Source organism: Miscanthus floridulus, chromosome 2, assembly GCF_019320115.1.
Source record: "Miscanthus floridulus cultivar M001 chromosome 2, ASM1932011v1, whole genome shotgun sequence".
In the NCBI taxonomy this organism is placed as follows: domain Eukaryota; kingdom Viridiplantae; phylum Streptophyta; class Magnoliopsida; order Poales; family Poaceae; genus Miscanthus; species Miscanthus floridulus.
In genome coordinates, this window is record NC_089581.1 from 97,999,303 (window position 1) to 98,026,487 (window position 27,185).

Consider the following 27,185-nt stretch of genomic DNA (forward strand, 5'->3'; position numbering starts at 1 on the left):
ACTTTTTAAGAAAGTTGTAGGACTTGTTAATTATTTTTCACTTGTTAATTGTTATGCACTTGGTCCTATGGGCCAATAATCCGTATTGATTTTTCGTATACCGCCCGTGTTCGACATAATTCCACTCGAATTAGTTCGTTTTCGAAATTCTCGAAATTCCGTAAGTTCGTGTTCGTTTTTGTGTCCGGCTTTACCGCTTTTCGCTTTCATTTTCGTATTCAAATATAGAAGTAGAAAATGGTTGAGGTTTTCCGACCGTTTTCATTTGCAGCGGTAGCAAAAGGAAGAATCCACACTTTGGCTCAACCTTAAGTTTCCAGACCTTGTTCCAATTGTTATCTGGCAAGGAACCTATAATATATATGGGTTATCGAGAGTGTGTGGTCCACCTATCCTGTAGTTTGAATTTTTGACCCATCTTGTAGTTTGGATTTTTGGGATGTACCGGTCGTTACTACAATGGTGTTTGTTGTGCTGAAGGGTTTGATTTTCTTACTATGTTGATGAAGAAAATTATAATATACAAGAATGTAAAAACCTTTCACCTCACTATGGTGCTTAAATTTGGGAATGCATAAGGATATCATAGTTTTGACCTCAGTCCCATACATTGTAACATGGTCGAGGATCATATCATCGATAAACTTCGTTCGAGAGGGAATGCAAGATTCATCGTGGCAAATTCTGCATTGATTTCTTGTTATGTATTTGTTTGTCACAAAGATATTCTCATTTTGAAGATGCGTGGCAGTTATAGCTATGTCATGAAAGTTGATGTAAGGAATAATATATCGCCTTGTATCTTATGGTACATGTATATTGAAAAATTGTTTGTGGTCCTGTTCATTTAAGCTGCTTATCTTCAGGATAAGTTTACCAATACTAGTTATTTGGTCACAAACCGTTACCTAGAAAATAAGAAGTACACTAGTTAGTTTCAGAAACAACAAAAAGAGAACAAACGTTAGGTACACTTGCCAACAAGAATACTTGCAAGAATTAACTAATTAGAAGTAAAGCTTGTTATCTTACCGTTGCTGTGCCGTCATCCTTCCTGGCAGCGAGCTCACGTTCGCACTTCTCATCGAGCATCTTGAGCACTTGTGGATCAAACTTGATACTGTTGCCATGCATCACGACTTTGTCCAGATCGGGGATGAAAACCTTGCAGTCGAACTCGTCGAGGCAGTAAAGCATGGCGAGGAGCATGTATTCCAAGTGCACGAGACCGCAGCGAGAGCATGGCCAGAGACGCGAGTGTGCACAATCCCACGCTTGGCGGTCCTCATGGACGAGATGACAGCGAGCGCAAACAAAAGCGCTCGGCGGCAACGCGTGCTCCGACTCCGGCGCCATGGAGTCCAGCACGAACTCGAGGGACTACGGCACCATCTCGTAGTCCAGCGGGGAGGAGTCGTCCTTGGGCGCCACCTCTGACTCCAGTGGGACGGAGTCCTGCAGCTCGACGAGAAGATCTGGAGCCACGGACTCCGGTGCGATGACCATTGAGTCCGGCGACAAGGAGGCCACGGCGAGCGGCGATTCCGAGTCCAGGGCGAGCGGCAAGTCGGAGTCCATGGCGAGGATGAAGAGAGGCGCGGCGTCTTGGCCGAAGAGAGGCAACAGGCAAGGAAGGAAGGCGAGGCGTGCAACGTTAATTACGTCGGGGAACGAAGCGTGCAGCGCGGCGCAAGTACGCAGGGGCAAAGAAGTCCAAGACCCATGCCTCGCCACACGGACGACTTCTAATCTGCTCTGGCCGACGGAGCGCAGGACGACTTCTAATATTAAACCGGAGGGAGTACACTAGTTAGTTTCAGAAACAACAAAAAGAGAACAAACGTTAGGTACACTAGCCAACAAGAATACATGTGCAGCTAGTACACACGAATGTAGTAGAGTAGTCATAGTGACAGCGCGATGAGAGCCGCCAGAAGGTTTGACAAATCTTGACCATCATGCATACATGATTGGCCGGCCGGCCATATTTTAGACCATACATCAAGCTAACTTGCATAATTATCTTTTTCTTCTTTGGCCCTGCAAATAAATAAACCCATTTTATATCATCATATCTATCTGTTTATGCATCTTTGTCATTGTTGATAATTGTTAAATTCGGTTGCGAGTAGAGATGGAGAATCATCAAACCACCGTGCATGAATGCGTTGCGACGACTATCTTCTACGCTACTACAGTTTCATAATGAACAGAATATAAAGGAAGTAGCTAGTATTAGTTACACACATTGGCACATGTCGTCGTCGATCCCATTGTTGTTTGTATCCATGCATCCATATGAAAGCCGCAAACATACAAGGCACATGTGTGGTTGATAGTTGGTACGTACCCTCGGGGAAGGGCCAGCTGGAGTTGCAAGTTGAGCAATCAGCAATTCAGAATCTGTAGATACTATACATGACCAGTAAGGTAACTCAAGCATTTTAGATCATTACCGAAATACATGCATGCATATATATCGTACTCCTATATCTGTCAAATTTGGTTCTATACAGAGCAAAGAAAAAGTACGTACTTTTCCACATACTGAAGAATGGCTAGAGAATCTTAGATAAATTTTATGATTTTCTTTATTTCTTAATTGTTGTACTTGAGTTTTGTTCTATATAAAATAATATATGTATTGAGCAGTACGGGGCAACCACCCCCTGATTCTTAAAATAAAAACGTATCTATCGTTTTCACCCAACACAGTGTGTGTCTATATATATATATATATATATATATATATATATATATATATATATATATATATATATATATATATATATATATATGCAAATTAAAGGCAACTTGCCAATTTCTTTTTTTGAATCACATTAAAACTTCAGATTGAATATAATACATGCACATCATATCATGTGGACATGTGAACTTAACTATCGAGGGCTATTTTTGCCCCCTCTCAGCCGTCACACAAGGAATAATTAATACTCTATCCATTCCAAATTATAAGACGTTTTGGTTTTTCTAGCTATATTATTTTTACTATGTATCTAGAAATAGTTTAGTGCATAGCAAAATTTATATATCTAGAAAACCCTAAACTTCTTATAATTTGAAATAGAGAGAGCATTACTATGCCATTTCTCGCAAGTGAAAAATACTTATTAGAATTTGGTGAGGCCCTTGGGTGTGATGCCTCAGAGCAAATCCCCGAGATGAAGACCAAGTTCGAGTTTCAGCGGTAAAGACAAAGAAGAACTATTTCAGCCCCACAATGTTCTAAGTAATTAATATGGGTCTTGAGCTAGTGCAGACATGATGTAAATGAAGATGAGCAAAGGTTCTAATGTACTTGAGGTCTCAATATATACAGCGTTATTTAGGAGTGTTTGGGACGTCTCCACTCCATATTTTTCAGCTCCGCTCCACGTTTTTTAACCAAACGGGTTCAGGTCCATACACAACTCTGCTCTAGGAAAAAAAAAGGTGTAGTTGTGAGAGCACCTAAAAGGATGCTCCACAAACTTCAGTTTTTTTTTGAGCTGCTCTACGGTAGAGTTTGTGGAGCAGTCTCAAACATCATCAATGCTTTATATATACATGGGCTATATATATTCGCATTTTTTTAAAATTTCTGGTCTTCATTCACATTTCACTTGCTACACATTATTGCTCAAGAGGTAGTTACGTTTTCCTTGGCCAAGCTTGGAGTTCCATGTGGAGAATACGCGCCGGAGCTAGCAGCTAGCCCTCCTTCATCACTACAACCTCAATCATTCATATCAAGCCTGCTGCAGCCAAAGTACAGGCATTGAGGTATCAGCCTATAAATACGGGAGACGTGACAGCCTAATGCACCACAGTGCTCGCATCGTGTCTCGGCTCACATTTGACGACGATGGATTTCTCATCGTCATCTCGTTCCGCCACCGCCGTCGTACTCCTGGTCGTGGCCCTGATGACGTGCTTCCATGGCGCGACGGCGCAGCTGTGCGAGGACTACTATGACAGCAGCTGTCCGGACGCCTACGACATCGTGAAGCAGGTGCTCATCGGCACGCACCAGTCGGACGCCCGCATCTTCGCCAGCCTCATCCGCCTCCACTTCCACGACTGCTTCGTCCAGGTGTTCCTTCGTTCAGATGGATCAAAATTCGTCAGAGTTCGTTGCGTATATATGTATAGACACACTTGATTTATTTGTGACAACGTAGTACAAACCTTACTAGCTAACCTGTTGATGCTTACAATGTACTACTATCATCATAGGGCTGCGACGCCTCGCTTCTGCTTGACAGCGTCCCGGGAATGCCGTCGGAGAAGACGTCGGCGCCCAACAACGGCTCAGCGCGCGGGTTCGAGGTGGTGGACGCCGCCAAGGCAGCGCTGGAGAGCGCCTGCCCCGGTGTTGTCTCCTGCGCCGACATCCTCGCCATCGCCGCTGAGATCTCAGTCGAGCTGGTACCGTACCCTATATATATACGTTCCTACGTGCCTGGCTACTTGAATTTGCTGGTGACTTATTACACGTACTACTACACACTATATATTGTGATCGGTCCATTTGACAGTCTATAGGTCAGCAGCATTTCCTACAATCACTTTCATCACTACCTTCTGGTTTTATGATGGAACTATATATATATTCGACGATATGATCGAGCCTGTCGGTGCGTCAGTGCGTGCATGGAAAGTACAACCTACTCGTCTCGTGGATTGTGTTTCGCGTACTAGACATTTGCATCTGCTAGTATAAAAGTTTGGTGAACATAGATAGAGTTGTATATATTTTGTTAGATGAAGCAGGTACCTAGCAGCGGCTTATTAATCAAGGACAGATCATCAGCTGATTATTTAGAATACAATATGTAAGTGTGGATCGGAGCAAAGAACTTGTCAAATGTTTTGACACCCAATCATTAGGCAGAAACAAACAAACAAAAAATCTGCAACAGGAGGGTAGATATGAGTCACAACATCGATCGCAAAACGACGCTGCAGTGGACACGCGGACCAATTGATGAGATTTACATGCATGCTAATGCTAATGCTAATCCTAATCCTAATATATTGCGCACGCCCATATATCACGTCACATGCAGTCGGGAGGCCCTAGCTGGGGTGTGCTTCTGGGAAGGCTGGACAGCAAGACCTCCGACTTCAACGGCTCCCTGAACCTGCCAGCGCCCACCGACAACCTCACCGTACTTAAGCAGAAGTTCAGCAACCTCAGCCTCACCGATGTCGACCTGGTCGCCCTTTCAGGTACCTACATAAATCTCGATCGTCCATCGATCTATCCCACGACATTATACTAACTGTATTTATCTTGTATTTTCACCAATGCAATGCAACAAAGGGGGGCACACGTTCGGCCGTGTTCAATGCAAGTTCATCACAGACCGGCTCTACAACTTCAGCGGGACAAACATGCCTGACCCAGCCCTAGACGCGTCTTACCAAGCGTTCCTGACACAGAGGTGCCCACAGAAAGGCGACGCGACAGCCTTGAACGACCTCGACCCGACGACGCCAGACACCTTCGACAACAACTACTACACCAACATCGAGGTGAACCGGGGCATCCTCAACTCCGACCAGGAGCTGAAATCGTCGCCCCAAGCGCAGGGCACCACGGCGCCCATCGTCGACCTGTTCGCAGGCAGCCAGGACGCCTTCTTCGCGAGCTTCGCGCAGTCCATGATCAACATGGGCAACCTTATGCCGCTCACGGATCCGTCCCGAGGACAAGTCCGCACCAACTGCAGAAGGGTCAACTGAAGTTACTGGTTGATATGATGTCTTTGATTAATTTGGCTCCTCATCAAGTGTGAAGTTTCTAATCTATGTGCAGCATGTTTCTTGCATTGTTTTCCAACAATCCAACTTGATAATTTGCCAACCATTTTTATATATATTGTAGTTTGTTCTCAAAGTCCGTCAGAGATGTGCAATAAAATGCATGGAACTTAGTTTGCATGTGCTAGGTGAAAGCAATCAAGTATGTTTAGGAAGCGTTCACACCTCAGCAGAGGCCGCATAGCTTTGTTAATATATGCAGAGAAGAGCCCTCTGCATGGCGTACAAATCACCAACCGAAATCAAGGAGATGCCGGTATTATACCTTTCTATTTTTACAACAACCATATCTGGACTTTCCTATCTTTACAACCCAAGAACTTTCTACACAATTCTACACGTCGGGACTCCATGATTTCGGTTGGTTTGTTTCCATACAAAGCATATGTTACAATATTATCTAACAGCCCCCCTCAATCATAACTTTACTAAGTTAAGATTGCATCTGAAATTATGCAGTTTTTCTCTTGTAAGAGCCTTGGTGAATCCATCAGCAACTTGATCATGTGTTGATATAAACCGAACCTACAGAAGTTTCCGAGCCACACATTCTCTCACAAAATGAAAATCAATTTCAATATGTTTCGTACGAGCATGAAACACAGGATTCGCTGTGAGATAAGTGGCCCCTAAATTATCACACCATAACCTTGCTGCAGGTGGCGTTGGAACTTTTAGTTCCTTAAGAAGTGATTGCACCCAGATAACTTCTGCCGTTGCATTGGCTAGAGCTTTATATTCAGCTTCTGTACTTGACCTTGACACAGTGGCTTGTTTTCTTGCACTCCATGATACAAGATTACTGCCAACGAAAATTGCAAATCCTCCTGTTGATCTTCTATCATCAATGTCTCCTGCCCAGTCTGCGTCAGAGAGGGCACTCACAAGCATAGATCGGCACTTGTTTATGCTCATGGCAATATCACACGTGAGTTTTACATATCTAAGAATCCTTTTGACTGCAGACCAGTGAGCTGTAGTAGGACAATGTAGAAACTGATAGACTCTGTTAATTGCGAAAAAAATATCTGGCCGAGTTAAGGTCAAGTACTGTAATGCCCCAACTACACTTCTATATCGTGTAGCATCTTCAGGTCCAAGAGGTTCAACTTCCTCAATGCTTAATTTTTCAGAAACCGATAAAGGTGTAGCCATGGGTTTGCATTGAGTCATGCCAACCCGTTTAAGAATATTTGAAGCATATTTACTTTGTGATAAATGAATACCATCACGTACCTTATTCACCTCTATGCCAAGGAAGTAATGTAATGTACCTAAATCCTTTAGGGCGAAATCTGACTTGAGATCCTTCAGTAATGCTGACACTGCTTCTGAGGAAGAGCTGACTACTATAATGTCATCTACATAAACCAACAAGAAGATGCTAACATTGCCTTTATTAAATATGAACAATGAAGTGTCGGCCTTAGAGGGGAAGAAACCAAGTTGCTGCAGTTTATCACTCAACCTTGAGTACCAAGCTCTGGGGCCTGTTTCAGACCATATATTGCTTTATCCAACTTGCATACATGATGTGGGAATTTACTATCTTCATAACCTGGTGGTTGTCTTATGTAGACATCCTCCTCAAGAACACCATGAAGAAACGCGTTCTTTACATCTAGCTGCCTAAGACACCAGCCTCTAGACACTGCTATAGAAAGCACCACTCTGATAGTAGCAGCTTTGACAACGGGGCTATAAGTATCCTCATTATCTATCCCATATCTCTGTTTAAATCCCTTTGCTACCAATCGAGCCTTATATCTGTCTATGCTGCCATCTGCTTTTCTTTTAATTTTGTATACCCATTTGTAATCGATAAGATTTTTTCCTTCCTGTGCTGGTACTAAATGCCATGTTTTGTTATCTTGCCAGGCACTAAATTCCTCATCCATAGCATGTTTCCAATTTTTATTACCAAGAGCTTTAGATAAATCATGTGGTTCATGTGGTTCATTACCAACCGCTAAGCATCCATAGCCATACCTTATAGTGCCATCTATGTATGCTTTTGGTTTTCTGATCCGGTTGGTCCGGCGTGGAAAATTTGTTGCTGTAGCATTATTTGATACAGAAGATCCAGTGCCAGGGACATCTTGATGTGGATCCATCTCGGTTGACGATGGGCCAGTGGGCTCCTGACCCGTGTCCGCTGTCGGCCCACCATCGGACGAAGTCGATGGGCCGCCATCATTGCACAATGATGCGCCGTGCTCCGGTCGGGGTGATGTGCCGCCTCCCCTGGATGGAGATTCGCCCGGAGCCTGTCTGGTTGCAGACACCAATCCCGGATGTGGAGCGCTGCCGGCACCTGGGATCGTGCTTGATCTTGGCTCCAAGATTTCCTGTGCACAAGCACCACTGTTTTCTTCCAAAAAAGTATCATTAGGTGCAGAATTTTTGGTATTTTGAATATCAGGCAACAATGAATCAGCTACATTAGTATCCCCCGGATGATTCATGGTGGGACTGGAAGGAAACAAGTGAGGAAGGAGAGTGACTTCAGCCCGTAAACGAGCGTCGGCATTGGGATGGAACTCACGGAAAGGAAAAACTCCTTCATCAAATATGACGTCTCTTGATATGTAGACTCGTCCTGTACTAACATCAAGGCATTTGTAGCCTTTATGAGATGAACTATAGCCCAAGAAGACGCATCGCTTGGAACGAAAAGCAAGTTTATGAGTGTTATAAGGACGAAGGTTGGGCCAGCATGCACAGCCAAATACTCGAAGGAACTTATAGTCGGGTTTCTTATGAAAGAGACGCTCGTAGGGTGTCATGAAGTCAATGACTTTGGATGGGGTTCAATTAATAAGATATGCTGCCGTGGTAAAAGCTTCATCCCAGAATTTTAAAGGCATAGATGCATGTGCAAGCAAGGCTAGACCAACCTCAACAATGTGCCTGTGTTTTCGTTCAGCTGGGCCATTTTGTTGGTGTGCGTGAGGACACGATACTAGGTGTGCTACTCCAATTTTTGTGAAGAAGGAGCTGAGTTTTTGGTACTCTCCACCCCAATCTGTCTGTACAGCAATAATTTTGCTGTCAAACATTCGTTCAACCATATTTTGGAAGTCATGAAATTTCTGAAAAACTTCAGATTTAAAACGAAGCAAATAGACCCAAGTGAACTTACTATAATCATCGATGAAAGAAACATAGTATTTATTTCTGCCTACCGAATATGTGGCAGGACCCCATACATCAGAAAAAATGAGTTCTAGTGGCTTGGATGGAGCACTAGTGGACACAGGATACGGAAGTTGATGGCTCTTTGCCTGTTGACATGCATCATAGACGGAGCCTTTATTTGACTCAACTAAAAAGGGCAAATTATTGCTACTAACGACTTTCTTAACTATCTCAGATGAGGGATGACCAAGACGATAGTGCCACCAGTCAGGAGATGATCTAGTGGCACCAAGAGCTTCTTTCAAATGCACACTCGGTATGGGGTAGAGACCGTTTCTACACCGGCCTTCAAACAGCGTCCTCTTGGTAGCTTGATCCTTAACGAGAAAATGATTCGGATAAAATTCAAGGTATGCATGATTATCAGAAGCAAGACGGTGCACAGATATAAGATTTTTATCAGTAGCAGGAACATGAAGAACATGATTAAGTTTCAAATTGGAATTAGGGGTACTAATAATAGCATGACCAATGTGACTGATATTCATACCAGCACCGTTTGCTGCATGGATTTGATCTTTTCCCTTGTACTTCTCCTTCATGGAGAGCTTCTCGAGCTCTCCAGTGATGTGGTCGGTGGAGCCGGTTTCCATATACCAGTTTGTGTCCACTCCATATGAATGTGTCACAGCCGATGCACTCCTCTGATTAGGATAAGACTCCTCATCGAGCCTATACCAGCATTCCAGGGTGGTGTGGCCAGTCTTGTCGTAGATTTGGCACTGTGGTTTGTCATCGCTATAGCTGCTATTGTTGAAGTACCCGCGGCCAATGCCACATCCTCCTGGCGTAGCTGAGCCACGGCCACGACCACCGGAGTAGCCACGGCCACCACCATGGCCTTGCTGATTGCCACGACCATGGTTATTGCCGCCTCCACGGCCACGTTTGGCTATGTTGGCAGATCCTTGCAATCCGCCATGCAGTACATCCAATCTGTGCTCAAAGCTCAGCAGCTGAGAGACCAATTCACCCACCGAGATAGACTTGGTGCGCGCCCCCACCGCCATCATGACTGGATTGAACTCCTCATCAAGGCCGGCCAGGAGATAAGAAACCAGCTCTTCATCATCAACTTTCTTTCCAGCCAAGGCCATATCATCTGCAAGGGACTTTATTTTTGCAACATACTCCATAACAGACATGTTACCTTTGCGGGTCGTTGCAAGTGCGATCCTCGTGTTGATGGTCCTCGCACATGAGGTAGATGCGTACATCCGCACAAGTTCTCCATACACCTCTTGTGGTGTTTCGAGTGTGGCCACTTGGGCCATCACCTCCCGTGACAGTGATGTCATCAGGAACCCAAGCACCTACTGCTCCATGGCTTTCCAGGCAGCATGATCGGGGTTGGGCACCTTCTTGACCTTCTCTCCATCCTTGGCTTCAAGTTCTGTAGGTGGAGGAGTGTCGGTGCCATCGAGATAGCCCTGCAACTGCGCTCCTCGCAGTATGGGCAGGACCTACGCCCTCCATAGAGGGAAGTTGGTCTTGGTCAATTTTTTGGTGATGACCTGACCGAACAATGGAGACGCGACGTTGAGCGCCGAGGAGCTCGCCATGACGACGGGCAAGACTCAGGCGATGCTAGATGTATTTTTGTGGGAGTTTGCTCTGATTACCATGAAAGCAATCAAGTATGTTTAGGAAGCGTTCACACCTCAGCAGAGGCCGTGTAGCTTTGTTAATATATGCAGAGAAGAACCCTCTGCATGGCGTACAAATCACCAACCGAAATCAAGGAGATGCAGGTATTATACCTTTCTATTTTTACAACAACCATATCTGGACTTTCCTATCTTTACAACCTAGGAACTTTGTACACAATTCTACACGTCGGGACTCTATGATTTCGGTTGGTTTGTTTCCATACAAAGCATATGTTACAATATTATCTAACACTAGGTTGCTAGCATGTATATATATTACATTTTTTGTCATAACAAAAACTGATAATGATCAACTTGGGGTGTCCGTCCAGCGCTCGGACAATGGACATTACGTGGCCTCATGTGGTTCACATATCTTTTTCCACTACATGAATATCTACTGCCATCAGACTTATCCTCTCCAGTTCTGTCTCCTCTCTCTCTCTCCATTCAAAGCAACAGGGAGAGAAAGGATGTGTGCAGCCTGTGATTCTCCTCCCCATCTCAAACTTGTGTGCTTGATAGTCAGGGGGTGCTCACCGCGCAGCAGGTGGTGCTCGTGCTCACCAGCCAGGGCTGCTCGCCAGCTGCTAGCCTGCTCGTGCTCGCTAGGCGCAGGGGGTGCTTGTCGACTGTTGTCCGCTCACCATGGTACCATGGGTGCTACAAGGGGTGCTCGCTGAGCAAGCAATCGAGCTCGCCAGTTACTCCTTGCACAGGTGCTTGCCTAGCGCTGCTCTCGCGGCCTTGTGCAGGTGCTTACCCAGCACAATGTCACCACTAGGGCACCGGCGAGCTCCATGCGCCGCTGCTCCGCGCCGGCATCGAGCTCCACAACGATGAGCCACCATTCATCAATGCAGCAAGGTGATATTACAGTGAAAGTGCATGTAGCAAGAGTATGTTTCAAGTGTTTTAGAGGTATGTTGCAAATATTGTATATCGTTGTTGCAAAAGTAGATCAGGATGCTGCACATGTTGTAATGGCTATACACGTATGTTTCAAGTGTATGTCCCAAATGTTTTATCTGTTCTAGACTAATGTTGCAAGTGTATATCTGGATGTTGCATATATAATGCATGTTGCAAGCATATGTTTTCAAGTGTTTCATATGTATATTTGCAAATGTTTCATTTGGATGTTGCATATGTTTGCAATGAAATGTTTTTCAGGCGTTTTCGCAAGTGTTTCAGATGCTTAATTGTTTCAAGTGTTTTATCTATCTTTTTTGTATGTTGCAACTGTTGCATCTGGATGTTTCAAAAGTAGATCGGATGTTACACATGGGATGCATGTGGGAAGCGGCTGGTGGACATAATATACTCACAAGACTTACCCGACTAGTGGGAATAATTTTCTGACTCCAAGGAGTATGATAGGCACTATGGGTTTGTTGTTTTCTTTTTGTTTGCGAAAAGCATTACTAATAGTTCATCCTTACAGTCAAGTTTTATTAGCAGTCATGATTACTTCATTAGTTAACCATTCTAGGTAAGCACATGTTCTACTTTCAAGCAAGGGTTGAGCCATCAGAACCATTTTACCATCTTTTATTTTCTAGTTTTTACTATGGTGCTATACCATAGCCAAGTCGTACCATCTCATAGAAAATGGCGATTCGTGAACCAATATATCCTAGCTAGGTACTCCAAAACACATGTCCCGTTTGTACCCCAGGCACAAAAAGACTAACCCATTCTACTCCTATCACGGGGTCCAGGTCCCCGTTCAAACTTGGACTCCAAGCCCCCACACTTGAGACCCGGTCTCAATATGGTGCTTAGACCTCTACCTTTCCCCGCCTCCAATCAGTCGGTCCGGAAAGAGCCGAAACCCACGACAAGAGCGTAACGAGCCTTCCCACTCCCATAAGCAAGTATGTGCTCAGGATAATAAGTCTATGACCTGACTACCATCCATAGCAATAGACAGTCCTTAATCGACACGAACAGAGAAAACAGTGTAACTAAGCTAAGCCCCGTTGGCCACGGGACATAGCCTGTTACACCCACCAATATTCATACCATATCCCTGCCCTGTCTCTATTTTTCCTTTCATCATTTTATCATGAGAGTAATTATAATAATCATCTATTATGAGTAACGGCATGGTACACACGCTACCGAAAACCTAAACATAGCAGCTACTGGAACCTATACTAGTAGGACTCATAGAACAATTATATCTATGCATGTGGTTTTCATAAAATTCTTATAATGTAAATGCACATCGCTTATATATATTCAGTGATTCTAAAAAATAAGGGTTATGCACCGGGGCTTGCTTTGGGTAGGCGTGGTGTCAGCTGAGTCAGTCAGTGATGGCTCTAGGACCTCCTCCTACACGAGAATCCCCTCCTCATACTCCTCGACGATCTCCTTGAACTCATGATCATCGGTGGACACGATCTCTGCCAACTCGTTCTCTACATGCATGCGATGATGATGCAACACTTAGCATTTAAGTAATAGCAACTCCTAACTAAGAATACACACACTAAGCTACTAAGCTAGCTCTAATGACTAAGGTTCTAAGCTAACTATCATTTTCATCAAGCAAGGTGTTGGATTCAACTAACAAACACCTAGCTTTACAAATGAAGGATATATCTTTGTTTCTACTAATGATTTAATGTATATTAAAACAAAGAGTATTTAACTATCCTAATGTTTAGTCTATTCTAAAGCTACAAAATTATAGCGAGCACATAACAACACCACGGTGCTGCTATAAAATTTATAGGGCAAAAGCTATCATCAATTTTCTGCAAAAAATTCCTACAATAATTCTCCTAACAATATTAAATATTTTTTAATTATTTAATAGCTCCTGGTATCAACATATACATATATGAACTAAATACACTAACAGATAGTGCACAATTTTAGGAACCTAGCAAAATTTGTTTCATAATTTTTGGACACCTACATGATTTTATATGATTTACCAAAGACCAACTCAAAAATTAAATTAGAAAACGATTTCTAATTCCTTATGAAAAAGAAAAACGAATTCTCCCACGCGGCCCACGTGACACAGCGCATGCACGGTGGCCCGCAGGCACGGCCCACGTGGAGACGGCTCGCGCCGGAGAATCCCACGCGTGTCGACGACTTTGCAAAAGAGACCTAGAACTCCTCCCAATTTACAATTAAGTACTAACACTATTTTCTCCTCTCTCTTAGAACTTCTCACTTAACCCCCTGGCCTTTCCCTAATTCACCCACGCGCACCCCCGGTAACTCAACGCACGGCGACGCGACGAGCGACGGCACTACGCGCCTACGTCGGACACCTAGGACCTACGTGGGCCCTCCTAATGGGTCGATCACCATCTCTGACCCAAGTGGCTACACTAAGCAGTAGTGCAGGGTGACACGACTGGCTAGGGAAGGCTACAGCGGTGCGTGGTCATCCATATTGGTGGCACCACTATTCTGGTGGGCTAGGGTAGCTACAGACCTAATTGGTTAGCGCGTGAGCATCAATAGGCTACCCTAGATCAGGGCGAGGTGATAGTTGGGGTGGAGAATGATGGAGGAGGGAGGGCCACATGTAGCTGAGCCATGCGGTGGTGCACCACGATGGCATGGTCACATCAGTGATGATGGGGAGGCGATGGTGGTTCCGCTGACGTGCGCAAGGTGGACAGGGAGACAAAGGCGAAGCTGGTGGCACAAGTAAATTGGCTTAGGAGGGACAGTAGGAGGGCTGCCCTCGTCCACGGCTAGACATGGCCTTATCGGCAGGGCGGTGAGCAAAACTCCAAATTGGAGCTTGGCCATGCACTGTTCAAGACTAGGTAGGGTCGGGCAGCGAGAGCACATGATGGTGAAGCCATGGGTATGATGGATTTAATGGAGGTGATCGTTCGCTGGGTAAATTAGATGGCGCGGCTCATGGCGACCGCAGAGGGAGAAAGAGAGAAAGAGAGAGACGGGGCACGACATGTGGGCTCGGCTCGTCCTCGCCTGGTGGGACATGAGCGGCTTGATCAGGACACACACCCATAGGCGCTACGGATAAGGCGTGGGTGCGTTCATGACCGACATGGCATGGGCGACTAATGCACCTTAATGGGTGAGGTGACAACACATATGGCCATGTGCCGATGCCACGGATATGCCAAGCACGTGCGCAGTAGCGGTAGGGCCACCGGCAGGGCGGACAACGGTGCAGAGCCATGGGGGGGTGCGGATGCGACGACAGTGTAGTGCGGCCATGGCAACACCAATGGTGGCAACACGAGGCAGGGCAGCAGGGCATGGGGCCAGCGTCTCGCTGCAGCCAGCCTCGACCAAGCCTAAGCGGCCCGACCGACCTAGCGTGGCGGCACAGGGTGACCGCGTAGGATGTGGCCATGTGCGCGGTGCGGGGTGGCCATGCTGTGACCGTGCGCACGGCGCCAACCATCCTGAGGTTGTGTCGTGCATGAATTTTAAAGCGCCCAAAATGACTAAATGGTTGCTTCAGGAGCCAAACCATCTTCACCATGCTCAAGATGGCATATGAGACTACCAAATCAAGCTATAACTCTACACCACCCCTTAACCCAATCTCTCAAAATAATTTGCTAAACATAACAATGTCTAGCTGTTGATAGACTTGGAAATTTTCTAAGTTTTTGAGCTGAACTTGATTTCAATTTGCAATTTCTAGTCTAGCAGAAATATTAGCTTGTAATATCATTTTTTGACAGCAAGTATTTCACTGTCATCTACAAAGTTTGTACTTCAAACTTTATTTAAGTAACACACACATGTTCTATAGTTTTTTTGCATAATAAAAATTGGTTTTAAACCCTACTTGATATACCTGAACTATTGAATCAACTTTCATTTAACATTTTTATTGATCATTTTAAGTTACAAGAAATTTATCTACACATTCTATCACATGCATTAACACATAAATATAATGCTCATGATATGTTTTAGTAAATGATTTAGGGTGTAACACCGAGGGTGTTACAACTCTTCCCCCCTTAAACAAAATCTCGTCCTGAGATTTCATGTGAGTGCCTAGTGTAGGAAAAAGGGTAAGAGTGAGCTTGTAACATAAACTATTATCTTGCCACACCAGGGAGAAGATGGGGATAATGCTCCAGAATATAACCCTCCTGCTTGCAAGTTGCTTCGTCCTCCGAATGGTTTTGCCATTGGACTTTATAAAATTTTACCACTTTGTTTCTAGTAACTCTCTTTTTCATCCAAGATTTTGACAAGATGCTCGATATAAGAAAGATCAGGTTGGAGAGGGAGTCCTTCCATTTCCACCACTTCCTCAGGAACACATAAACACTTCTTTAATTGGGAAACATGAAAGACATTATGTACTACTGATAAAATACCTAGAAGTTGGAGATGATAAACAACCGAACCACATCGTTCCAAAACTTTATAAGGTCTGACATAACGAGGAGCTAACTTTCCACGGACTCCGAACAAATGCACACCTCTCATTATGGAAACCTTTAGGTACACATGGTCAACAACTTCAAACTGCAAGGGCCTTCTTCGCTTGTCCATATAAGTTTTCTAACGATTCTGAGCTGCCTTCAAATGACTTTGAATAACACTAACTTGCTCTCGAGCTTCCTTGATAAAATCAGGTCCAAAATAACCATGATCACCCACTTCAACCCAGTTAAGAGGTGTTCTACATTTCTTGCCATACAGGGCCTCAAAAGGTGCCATACGAATGCTTTCTTGTTAGCTATTGTTATAAGAAAACTCAGTTAGAGTCAAGCATTCGTCCCACTTTTCTGGAAAAGAGATGACACAAGCCCTCAACATATTCTCAAGTACCTAATTGACTCTTTCTGTTTGACCATCAGTTTGCAGGCACGGTGTTAGCTAAGTTAGTCAGTGGCAACTCCGAGATCTCCTCCTACACAAGAATCTCATCCTCGTACTCCTCTACGATCTCCTCAAACTCATAATCGCCGGTGGTCACAATCTCCGCCAACTTGTTCTCTACATGCATGTGATGATGATGCAACACTTAGCATTTAAGCAATAGCAACTCCTAACTAAGAATATGCACACTAAGCTACTAAGCTAGCTCTAATGACTAAGGTGTGGTAGAACCGCCCGAAATAGCACGCTTCCAGAGGTGCCCATCTTCCACTAGACACTAAGCACCACAAAAACAAGCTACATCGAACGGTTCTGTCGAGCACACCCCAAGGGAGAACTCGAATAATCCACGTTTTTCCTCTAGGATCCAATAATGAGAACAAGTTTATAATACTTAGTCCATTTCATACAACAAGAGTTCTTAGAAATACATTATTACAATATCAAGTTCAGAGTACGAAATTTAAACAATGGAATTACAATAAATATCTAACGATAAGATACAAGGATCCATCTGTGCTAGCTCAGTTATGCACCGGGGCTTGGGCAGGCACGGTGTCAGCTTAGTCAATCAGTGGTGGCTCTAGGACCTCCTCCTATATGAGGATCTCCTCCTTGTACTCCTGCTCGCCCGTGGTCACGAACTTCACCAACTCATTCTCTACATGCATGCAATGACGATGCAACACTCAATATTAAGGTAATAGCAGTTCTTAAAATAAGAATACATCTACTAAGCCACTAAGCTAGCTCTAATGACTAAGATACCGAGCTAATCATCATTCCCCTCAAACCAGCAGGGTTTCACCTACAAGTGCTACTTAGCAACTAAAATATATTCTTACTCTTATTAATGATTCCCTATATACTACAACAAGGATTATTTAGCTACCATATTTCTCAACCTATTCTAAGGCTATAAAAATTACAGTGAGCACATAATAATACAATGAATCTACTATAAAAATTTCATGGTCAAAACTATTACCAATTTGCCACAAAAATTCCAACAAATACTAATCTAAACAATACTAGACACTCACAAATGATTTAATAGCTGTTGGTATCAACAAATATATATATATATATATATATATATATATATATATATATATATGAACTAAATACACTAACAGATAGAGCACAATTTTAGGAACCTAACAAAATTGGTTTCACAAATTTTGGACACCTGCTCAAATTGATATGCTTTTTCTAAAGTTCTACTTACAACATAAAATAATAAGCTATTTCTAATCCTTAAAAAGGAAAACGATTCCCTCCTGTGTGGCCCAACTTGGCCCATGTAGGGCACGGCCCACGCGCGTAAATGGCCCGCGATGGGGGAGCCCGTGCGCGCACCAACCAACTTGCAAAAACGCCCTCGCGTTCTCCGATAATACTAGTAACACTATGTCCACTATTTCAACAGACTATGACTTTGCAATAAAACCCTCGCTCCTTCTCTCCTTCGCAACAGAGAGGTCCTCGCCCTACCTGCACATGCCGGCATAGCGGCCAATGGCACTGGCGACCCCCGCCGGTCAACCGGGACCTTCCCCGCCCTATCTAAGGGACCGGTGCTCACCTAGACGCCGACACAAATTGATGGGCAGTGAAAACAAGGGCTGGGACTCCGTAGCAAGGCCTAGCCACGCCGGCATGGAGCCTACAACAATGACAAAGGCATTCCAGTGAGCCACTGCAAGCACAAGGTGATAGGGGGCAGGCGAGCAATGACAACTCACTTGAGACCTATTCGGGGTGCTAGCTCGGCCGAAGCCAACCCGAGCGGAGTTGGCCACATGCGCACGGTGGGGGTGACCAACGGCCGCAATGGCACAACTGTGTCCATGGCGAGGAGATGGCCCAGGGCTGTAGCTAGTGTGCACATGGCGCAAAGAGGCTCAGGGCGGAGCTAAAGGTGCAGTCAATTTTACCGGGGGCTTAGTGCGGCGGCTGACCACGACACAAGGGGGATGGGTCTTAACGGCGCGGTGGCAAGCGCCGCTCCAAATTGGGGCTTGACTGAGCCACAATCAAAGCGGGTGGGGTGGCCAGACAGGGTGTGGTGGCGAAGTAGTGGCGCAATGAATGGTGGGACGCGACATCTCGCCCTAGGCGCATAGACACGGTGCAACGACGGTGGGGGCAAGGGTGCAGGCAGAGAGGGAATGGACGGCAGTGGGGACATGGCCGCAACTCAACATGACATTGATGGCGCGATGGGAACACCCCGTGGCCAAGCACAAGCCGATGGGCACACCCCCACGGCCGGTGTGGCCCGCGTGCCTCAATGCCATTAATGATGAGTCAACGGTGGCTCAGTTGCGCACGTGCAGGGCTGTGGCATAGCGATTGGCACATAGCAGTGTAGCATGAGGAAGCACGTGGTGCGGTGTAGGGCATTGTGTAGCAAGGGGATGCGACGGCAACGGTAGTAGATGTAGCGATGGGCGCGCAGTAGGCGGCCACGCGTAGGCTGACGCGTGCCTACGCACTGGCACCGCGACGTTGGGGCAGTGGGCGCATGGACACATGGGCGCGGCAGTTGGCATGGGGGCAGCAGCAGCAATGGCCAGCCACGTGTGGCAGTGTGAGTGCGCGCGCCAAGTGCGCCAGGGCTGCGACGTTGAGCTCGCCCGGCCCGGTGACCGCACTCAGACAGAGGCGGCAGGCGGGAACAATGCATGCACAGTTTTTAAAGCACAAAAAATTCCTAAACCGTTATTCCTACCTCCAAACCACCTCTTCCACCCCCAAGTTGGCACATAGGTCTACTAAACCGAGCTAAAGCACCCCTTCACTCCCTAACCCAATTCTCCTAAATAAATTGACAAACATGGTTATGTAAAGCTGTTCCCAATGTGAAATTTTCTCTAAGTCTTGAATCAACTCTATTTCAGCTTATATTTCTAAGCTATTAGAAGTACCACTTAGCCATATCATTTTTCAATAGCAAGTATTTTATCACCATCTACAAAGTTTACACTCCCAACTTTATTTCTGTGTCACCTACATGTTATATAGTGTTCTTGTTCAATAAAAATTCATGAATTTCCTTACTTTCTAATTTCCTCAGTCGCGAAATGACTTTTCATTTGAATTACAATACTTTACTTGTTCATATTATCACATGCAATAACATTTAAACATGATTCTTATGACATGTTTTAGTAAGTGATTTATAGTGTAACACCGAGGGTGTTACAACTCTACCCCCCTTAAACAAAATTTCGTCCCAAGATTTCATGTGCCTAGTGTGGGAAAACAGATAAGAAATAAATTCTGATTTAAACAATTACCTCGGTGAACTAGAAAGAAGGTGGGGATAATGCTTCACGATATAGCTTTCTTGCTCCCACGTTGCTTCATCCTCTGAATGATTTTGCCACTAAACTTTATAAAACTTCACCACACTGTTTCTAGTCACTCTTTCTTTTTTCATCTAACATCTTGACGGGATGCTCAATATAAGACAAGTCGGGCTGGTGAGGAAGTCCTTCCATTTCCACTGCTTCATCGGGGTCCCGCAAACATTTATTTAACTAGGAAACATGGAAGACATTATGTATTGCTCACAAAATATCCGAGAGCTAGATATGGTAGGCAGCAGAACCACACCGGGCCAAAATCTTGTAAGGTCCAACATAGCAAGGGGCTAGCTTCCCACGGACACCAAATCAATATACACCTCTCATGGGAGATACCTTGAGATACACATGATCACCAACTTCAAATTGCAAGGGCCTTCTTCGCTTGTCCGCATAAGTTTTCTGACGACTTTGAGCTGCCTTCAAATGGCTCTGAATAATGCCAACTTGCTCTCGAGCTTCTTTGATAAAATTAGGCCCAAAATATCCACGATCACCCACCTCAACCCAGTTAAGAGGTGTTCTACATTTATTACCATATAGGGCCTCAAAAGGTGCCATACAAATACTTTCTTAATAGCTATTGTTATAAGAAAGCTCAGCTAGAGTCAAGCATTCATCCCACTTTTAAGGAAAAGAAATGGCACAAGCCCTCAACATATCCTCAAGTACCTGATTGACTCTTTCTGTCTGACCGTCAGTTTGCGGATGATAAGCTTAACTTCTAAGGAGACTAGTACCAAGACATTCTTGGAGTTGCTCCCAAAAGCAAAAGACAAAGACTGACCCTCTATCAGAGACGACGATAAGAGGAACTCCATGCAGGATCACAATCCAGTCAAAATACAACTTGGCATACTTCTTAGCTGAATATCTGGTATCTACCAAGAGAAAATGAGCGGACTTAGTAAGACGATCCGCAATGACCCAAATAGAGTCATACCCCTTTGCCGTGCGGGGCAAACCCACAACAAAATCCATGGAAATATCTACCCATTTCCAAATAGGGATAGGCAAGGGCTGCAAAAATCCTAGTGTATGCATATGGTCTACCTTAACTCTTCCACAAGTGTTGCATTCCATGACATACTTGTTGATATCCTGTTTCATATTTGACCACCAATACAAGTGGCACAAATCATGGTACATCTTGTTACTTCCTAAATGGACGGACAACTTAGAGTTGTGAGCTTCATCCAAAAATTTTCTTCTAAGCTCCTCACTTGACGGAACAACCAATCTGTTCTCGAACCTCACTACACCTTGGTCATCAACCCTAAAATGAGGACCATGCCCTTCGGCAATTAACTTCTTGATATGCGGGATTTCTAAAACATCATGCCTTTGCTCTATAATAATTTGCTCAAGTAAATCCAAGACTAGAGCAATATGGGCCAGCACCTTAGCATGGTTGAGAGACAAGGGTGCTTCTTCAACTTGATACAACTTTTGGCTCAAAGCATCAGCTACCACATTAGCTTTTCCAAGATGATAATGAACTTCTAAATTGTAATCCTTGATTAGCTCCAGCCATCTCTGTTGCCTCATGTTTAGCTCGGGCTGAGTGAAAATATATTTGAGGCTCTTCTAATCCATATAAATATGTACTTTATTTCCTAACAAATAATACCTCCAAATTTTTAGAGCGTGCACCACAGCAGCCAGCTCTAAATCATGGGTGGGATAATTCACCTTGTGCATTTTCAGCTAGCGTGAACCATAAGCTGTCACACGTCCATCCTGCATAAGCACACATCCCAATCCAGTCCTTGAGGCATCACAATACACATCAAATGGCCTGTCAATATCTGGTTGGGCAACAATAGAAGCAGAGGTAAGAAACCTCTTTAGGGCTTGAAAAGTTCCTTCACAAGCCAAACTCCATACAAACTTGATATCTTTCTGGAGAAACTTGGTCATTAGTTGAGCTATTTTGGAGAAGTCAGGAATGAAGCACTGATAATAACTAGCAAGACCAAGGAACTAACGGATCTGATGCACTGACTCTAGAGACTCCCAATTTAACACATCTTGCACCTTGCTTGGGTCTACAGATATACCTTCAGGTGTTAGAATATGTCCCAAAAATTGCACTCGATCTAACCAAAACTCACACTTGCTGAATTTGGCATACCGCTTATGTTCCCTTAATTGAGTTAGTACTATTCAAAGATGTTGGGCATGCTCTTCCTTGTTCTTGGAATATATCAAAATATCATCAATGAACACCACTACAAACTTATCCAACTTCGACATAAAGACTGAATTCATGAGATACGTGAAGAATGTAGGAGCATTGGTGAGACCAAAGGACATGACTAGGTATTCATACAGCCTATACCTAGTAGAGAAAGTTGTTTTTGGTATATCTTGTGGCCGGATCTTAATTTGATGATAACCCGAATGAAGATCAATCTTTAAAAACATCTTTGCACTAGCCAACTAATCAAACAAAGTATCAATACGAGGCAAGGGATACTTGTTCTTAATGGTTACCACATTGAGAGGGTGGTAATCCACACACATCCACAGTGTACCATCCTTCTTCTTCACAAAAATAGCTGGACAACCCCATGGTGAAGAACTAGGACGGATAAAGCCCAACTCCAATAATTCCTCTAACTGCTTCTTCATTTCTGCTAGTTCTTTAGGAGCCATGCAGTAAGGACATCATGAAATAGGAGCAGTGCTAGGTTCTAACTCAATGAAAAAACTCCACATCTCTATCCGGTGGCAACCCAGGTAGCTCTTTAGGAAAGACATCTAGGAACTCACATACCATAGGAATAGAGGCAAGATCAGGAGAAGTTTCAACATGAGCAGAAAGTGGTAAGGCTAGATCTAAGGGAATAAGAAGAGAAATCCTATCATCGAAAGAAGGAAGCCGTAACTCAACAACTCTCTGCTTAGGGTCTAAGACTACCCCATAAACACGCAACCAGTTCATGAACAGAATTGTATCTATGCTTAGCCCAGGCAACACCATGAACTGGAGGCGGTAAGTGTGAGTGGCTAGCACTAATCTTACTATATTCGTCTGAGTGTTAATGCACAACTGTGCACCTGGGGTACTGATTCTATAGGCAATAGAAATAGCCATAAGAGATATATTATGCCTCTATGCAAACCCCATGCTCATGAATGAACATGATGCACTAGAATCAAACAACACATATGCTAGGTGGGAATCAATGGTAAACATACCAGCCATCATAGGTTCATTCTGCAAGATCTCCTTAGCCTCAGTGAAGTTGACTTGCCCAGGGCGGCTTATGGGCACCTTCTTCTTGATAATCATCCGCTTGATCAGACAGGAGTTGGCTGAAGGCTGGGAAGGTTGCGTAGGCTGGTTCTATGGACACTCTCGAGCATAGTGGCCTTCCTTGCCACACTTGAAACAAGCACTAGGCTTGTTCCCCTGCCCCTAATGAGGCAGAACCTATTGTCCCTGAGGCTATTATTGCACTTGCTGAGTAGGTGCACGGTACTGAGTGGGAGGTGCCTGGTAGGTCTGCTGAGGCTAGCGAAACGACTACCCACCCGAAGACTGGTAGGGCACTCGCCTAACAACCTACACCTTCTAAGCCTGGGGGTGACTGGAGACCCAGTAATCACCCGCTTGCAGTTCCACACAGCTTGAGAGTCATGCTAAAGTCCCTCCATGGCAATAGCAGCATTTATCATAGCACCAAAAGTCTGATAGTTCTCTATGTATAGCTCCTTCTACAGACTACAAGAGAGGCCACGATAGAAATAGTCCCTCTTCTTCTCATCAGTATCGATGTGGATCCTAGCATATTGTGCCCAATGGTTGAACTTATTCACATAATCCATCACAAACACACTCCCTTGCTTTAGATCCAGGAACTCAGTCAACTTCATGTTCAGCACACTAGCAGGAATGTAGTACTCTCTAAAAAGCAGCGGTAAACTCCTACCAAGTCACATGGTGATCCACTAGCTGCATGGCATTGAACGTGTACCACCATGCACTGGCAGAGCCCAATAGCTGTTGCGCTGCAAAGCGCACCTTCTGCTCCTCAGTTATAGTGAGCAGCTGAAACTTCTGCTCTAGAATATGAAGCCAATGATCCACACCCATAGGCTCAGTAGTCAGTGTGAATGTGGGTGGGTGCGTCTTCAAGAAATCCTGGTAAGAGCAGGACCCCTTGGGACTGCGAGCACCACCCCTGTTACCACCATTGCCACTAGGGCCTCTAGGGGTGAAGCCACCAATGGCCTAGGCAAGCATCTCCAAGGCATAGACTGACTCACACCGAGTAGCCAGCATCTCTGCTATCATCTCCGCATGGGTCATCGGAGGTGGTGGTGATAGAGGAGGAGGAGCTAGAAGTGGGGCCTCATGACTCTCCCCGCTGGTGTTGCCAATGCCCTCATCGCAACTGTTATCGCTCAGGTTTGCCCTAGCGCTGGTACTCCCATGACCAGACCTCAGGTTCATCTATAAATAGATAGGAACCAACCATTAGGAACAACCCTCCAGATTAGGAACAAGAGATTAAAGAAATGATAAGACTTTTATTAAAGCATTCTTTTAGGTTATCCTATCAAATCACTAATCCAATTCATGTGTGGGGGAGTTTAGTTTAAGCAAGATTCTCTTTTCATGATGCATGTATCGGCCTACCCATTCACTCAAGCCAGAATATGGTGGCATTCACAAAAATTTTGGCACATCGCACACTCACTTTCCGCTTGCTAAACGATTCTTACGTAGCGTAAGTTAGTGTACCTATAGAAAATTGATTAGATAAAACTAGTGCCGCTATCATAGATAGACCATATTACTAGGGCTTATACTTATTTACATAATTTTATCACATCATACTTTTCACAAAACTTTTGTTGGTCAAATTTTAGGTTTTGAAAAGAGTTATGAAACTCGTAGACTCATTATTGGCTCTAGTACCACCTGTGGCAGAACCACCCAAAATAGCACGCTTCCAGAGGCTCCCGTCTTCCACCAGACACTAAGCATCCCAAAAACAAGCTACATCGGACGGTTCCGTCGAGCACACCCCAAGGGAGAACTCGAATAATCCACGTTTTTCCTCCAGGATCCAATAATCAGAATGAGTTTACAATACTTAGTCCATTTCATACAACAAGAGTTCTTAGAAATACATTATTACAATACCAAGTTCAGAGTGCGGAATTTAAATAGCAGAATTACAATAAACATCTAACGATAAGATACAAGGATCCGTCTATGTCCACCAGAAGAATCGTCCACACAACAGCTACTCCTCAAGCAACACTGGCAATAGGGGTAAATGAACCCTGAGTACACAATATACTCGCAACACTTACCCAACTAGTGGGAATACTTTCATGACTCCAAAGGATATGACAAGCTTTATGGTTTGCTGGGTTTCCTTTTTCCAAAAAGCAATACTAGTAGTGAATCCTTATGTATGTGTTTTATTAGCAATCATGATTAGTTCATTAGCTAACCATTCTATGTAAGCACATGTTCTACTTTCAAGCAAGAGTTGAGCAATCAGATCCATTTCATCACCTTTCATCTTCTAGTTCTTACTATGGTGCTAGATCATAGGCAAGACGTATCGGATTACCCGATGATTCGCGAATCAATATGCCCAGCTAGGTACCCTGAAACACATGCCCTGCTTGTACCCCAAGCACAAGAAGGACCAACCCATCACTCTCCTGTTAAGGGGTCTAGGTCCCCGTCCAAACTTGGACTCCAAGCCCCCACACCTGAGTCCCGAACTCAGTGTGGTGCTTAGACCTCCACCATACTAGACACTCACAAATGATTTAATAGCCATTGGTATCAACAAATATATATGAACTAAATACACTAATAGATAGAGCACAATTTTAGGAACCTAACCAAATTGGTTTCATAATTTTCGGACACCTGCTCGATTTGATATGCTTTTTCCAAAGTTCTACTTACAACATAAAATAATAAGCTATTTCTAATCCTTAAAAAGGAAACCAATTCCCTCCCGCATGGCCCAACTCGACCCACGCAAGGCGCGGCCCACATGCGCAAACGGCCCGCAATGGGGGAGCCCGCGCGCGCCAACCAACTTGCAAAAATGCCCTCGCGTTCTCCGATAATACTACTAACACTATGTGCACTATTTAAACAGACAACGACTTTTCAACAAAACCCTCGCTCCTTCTCTCCTTCGCAATGGAGAGGTTCTCGCCCTAGCCGCACACGCCGATGCGGCGGCCGATGGCACTGGTGACCCCCATCGGCCAACCAAGACCTTCCCCGCCCTATCTAAGGGACTAGTGCTCACCTAGACACCGACGCAAATCGATGTGTAGTGAAAACATGGGCCGGGAGGCCATAGCAAGGCCTGCCCATGCTGGCACGGATCCTACGACAACAACAAAGGTGTTCTAGTGAGCCGTCGCAACCACAAGGCGATAGGGGGGCAGGCCAGCAATGATGACTCACTTGAGACCTATTCGAGGTGCTGGCTCGGCCGGAGCCAACCCAAGCGAAGCTAGCCATGTGTGCACGGCGGTGGTGACCGGCGGCCGCAATGGCACAACCGCGTCCACGGCAAGGAGACGGCCTAGGGTTGTGGCTAGCATGCACATAGTGAAAAAAGGCTCAGGGCAGAGCTAAAGGTGTTGTTAATTTTACCAGGGGCTTAGTGCGGTGGCTAACCACAACACGGTGGGGGATGGGCCTTAACGGTGCGGTGGCGGGTGCCGTTCCAAATTAGGGCTCAACTAAGCCACAATCAAAGTGGGTGGGGCTGCCGGAGAGGTGTGGTGGCAAAGTAGTGGCGTAATGAATGGTGGGACACGACGTCTCGCCCCAGGCGCACAGACAAGGCGCAGCGATAGCGGGGGCAGGGTTGTGGTTAGAGAGGGAACGGACGACAGTGGGGATGTGGCCACAACTCAACGTGGCTTGGGGTGATGCTGATGGCACAATGGGAACACCCCATGGCCAAGCATAAGCCAACAGACACACCCCTATGGCCGGTGTGGCCCAAGCGCCTCAATGCCATTAATGATGAGGCAACGGTGACTCAGCTACGCACGTGCGGAGCCTAGGCGAGCTAGAAACGCAGCGTTGAGCGGGGCCATGGCACAGCAATTGGCGCGCAGAAGCACGTGGTGCGGTGTAGGGCAATGTGCGGCAAGGGGATGCCATGGCAGTGGCAGCAGAGGCAGCGATGGGTGCATAGCAGCCGGCCACTCGTACGGTGCACGCGGGCCTATGCACCGGCGCCACAACATCGGGGCAGTGGGCGCAGGGACACAT

At 45.1% G+C, this 27,185-nt stretch overlaps 1 protein-coding gene and 1 non-coding gene across 2 annotated transcripts; one reads left to right on the top strand and one right to left on the bottom strand.

The window, feature by feature from the left end:
* The first annotated feature begins 3,812 nt into the window (after window positions 1–3,812).
* Window positions 3,813–5,941, top strand: LOC136539242 (peroxidase A2-like). The gene is made up of 4 exons (XM_066531181.1): window positions 3,813–4,093; window positions 4,237–4,428; window positions 5,070–5,232; window positions 5,327–5,941. Exons 1-4 carry the CDS (start codon window positions 3,866–3,868, stop codon window positions 5,746–5,748), a joined length of 1,005 nt encoding a protein of 334 aa, XP_066387278.1. The 5' UTR covers window positions 3,813–3,865; the 3' UTR covers window positions 5,749–5,941.
* Window positions 5,942–9,964: 4,023 nt separating this feature from the next.
* Window positions 9,965–10,103, bottom strand: LOC136541053 (small nucleolar RNA Z247). The gene has a single exon (XR_010780158.1). It is a non-coding gene; the product is annotated as a small nucleolar RNA Z247 (small nucleolar RNA).
* Between the last annotated feature and the right edge of the window lie 17,082 nt (window positions 10,104–27,185).

Bases quoted from the DNA above. Each gene is read 5' to 3' on its own strand.
- LOC136539242 (XM_066531181.1), top strand. From the start codon at position 3,866: ATGGATTTCTCATCGTCATCTCGTTCCGCCACCGCCGTCGTACTCCTG. The intron at 4,094-4,236 runs GTGTTCCTTCGT...CTATCATCATAG, and splicing joins TCCACGACTGCTTCGTCCAG to GGCTGCGACGCCTCGCTTCT. The intron at 4,429-5,069 runs GTACCGTACCCT...CGTCACATGCAG, and splicing joins CTGAGATCTCAGTCGAGCTG to TCGGGAGGCCCTAGCTGGGG.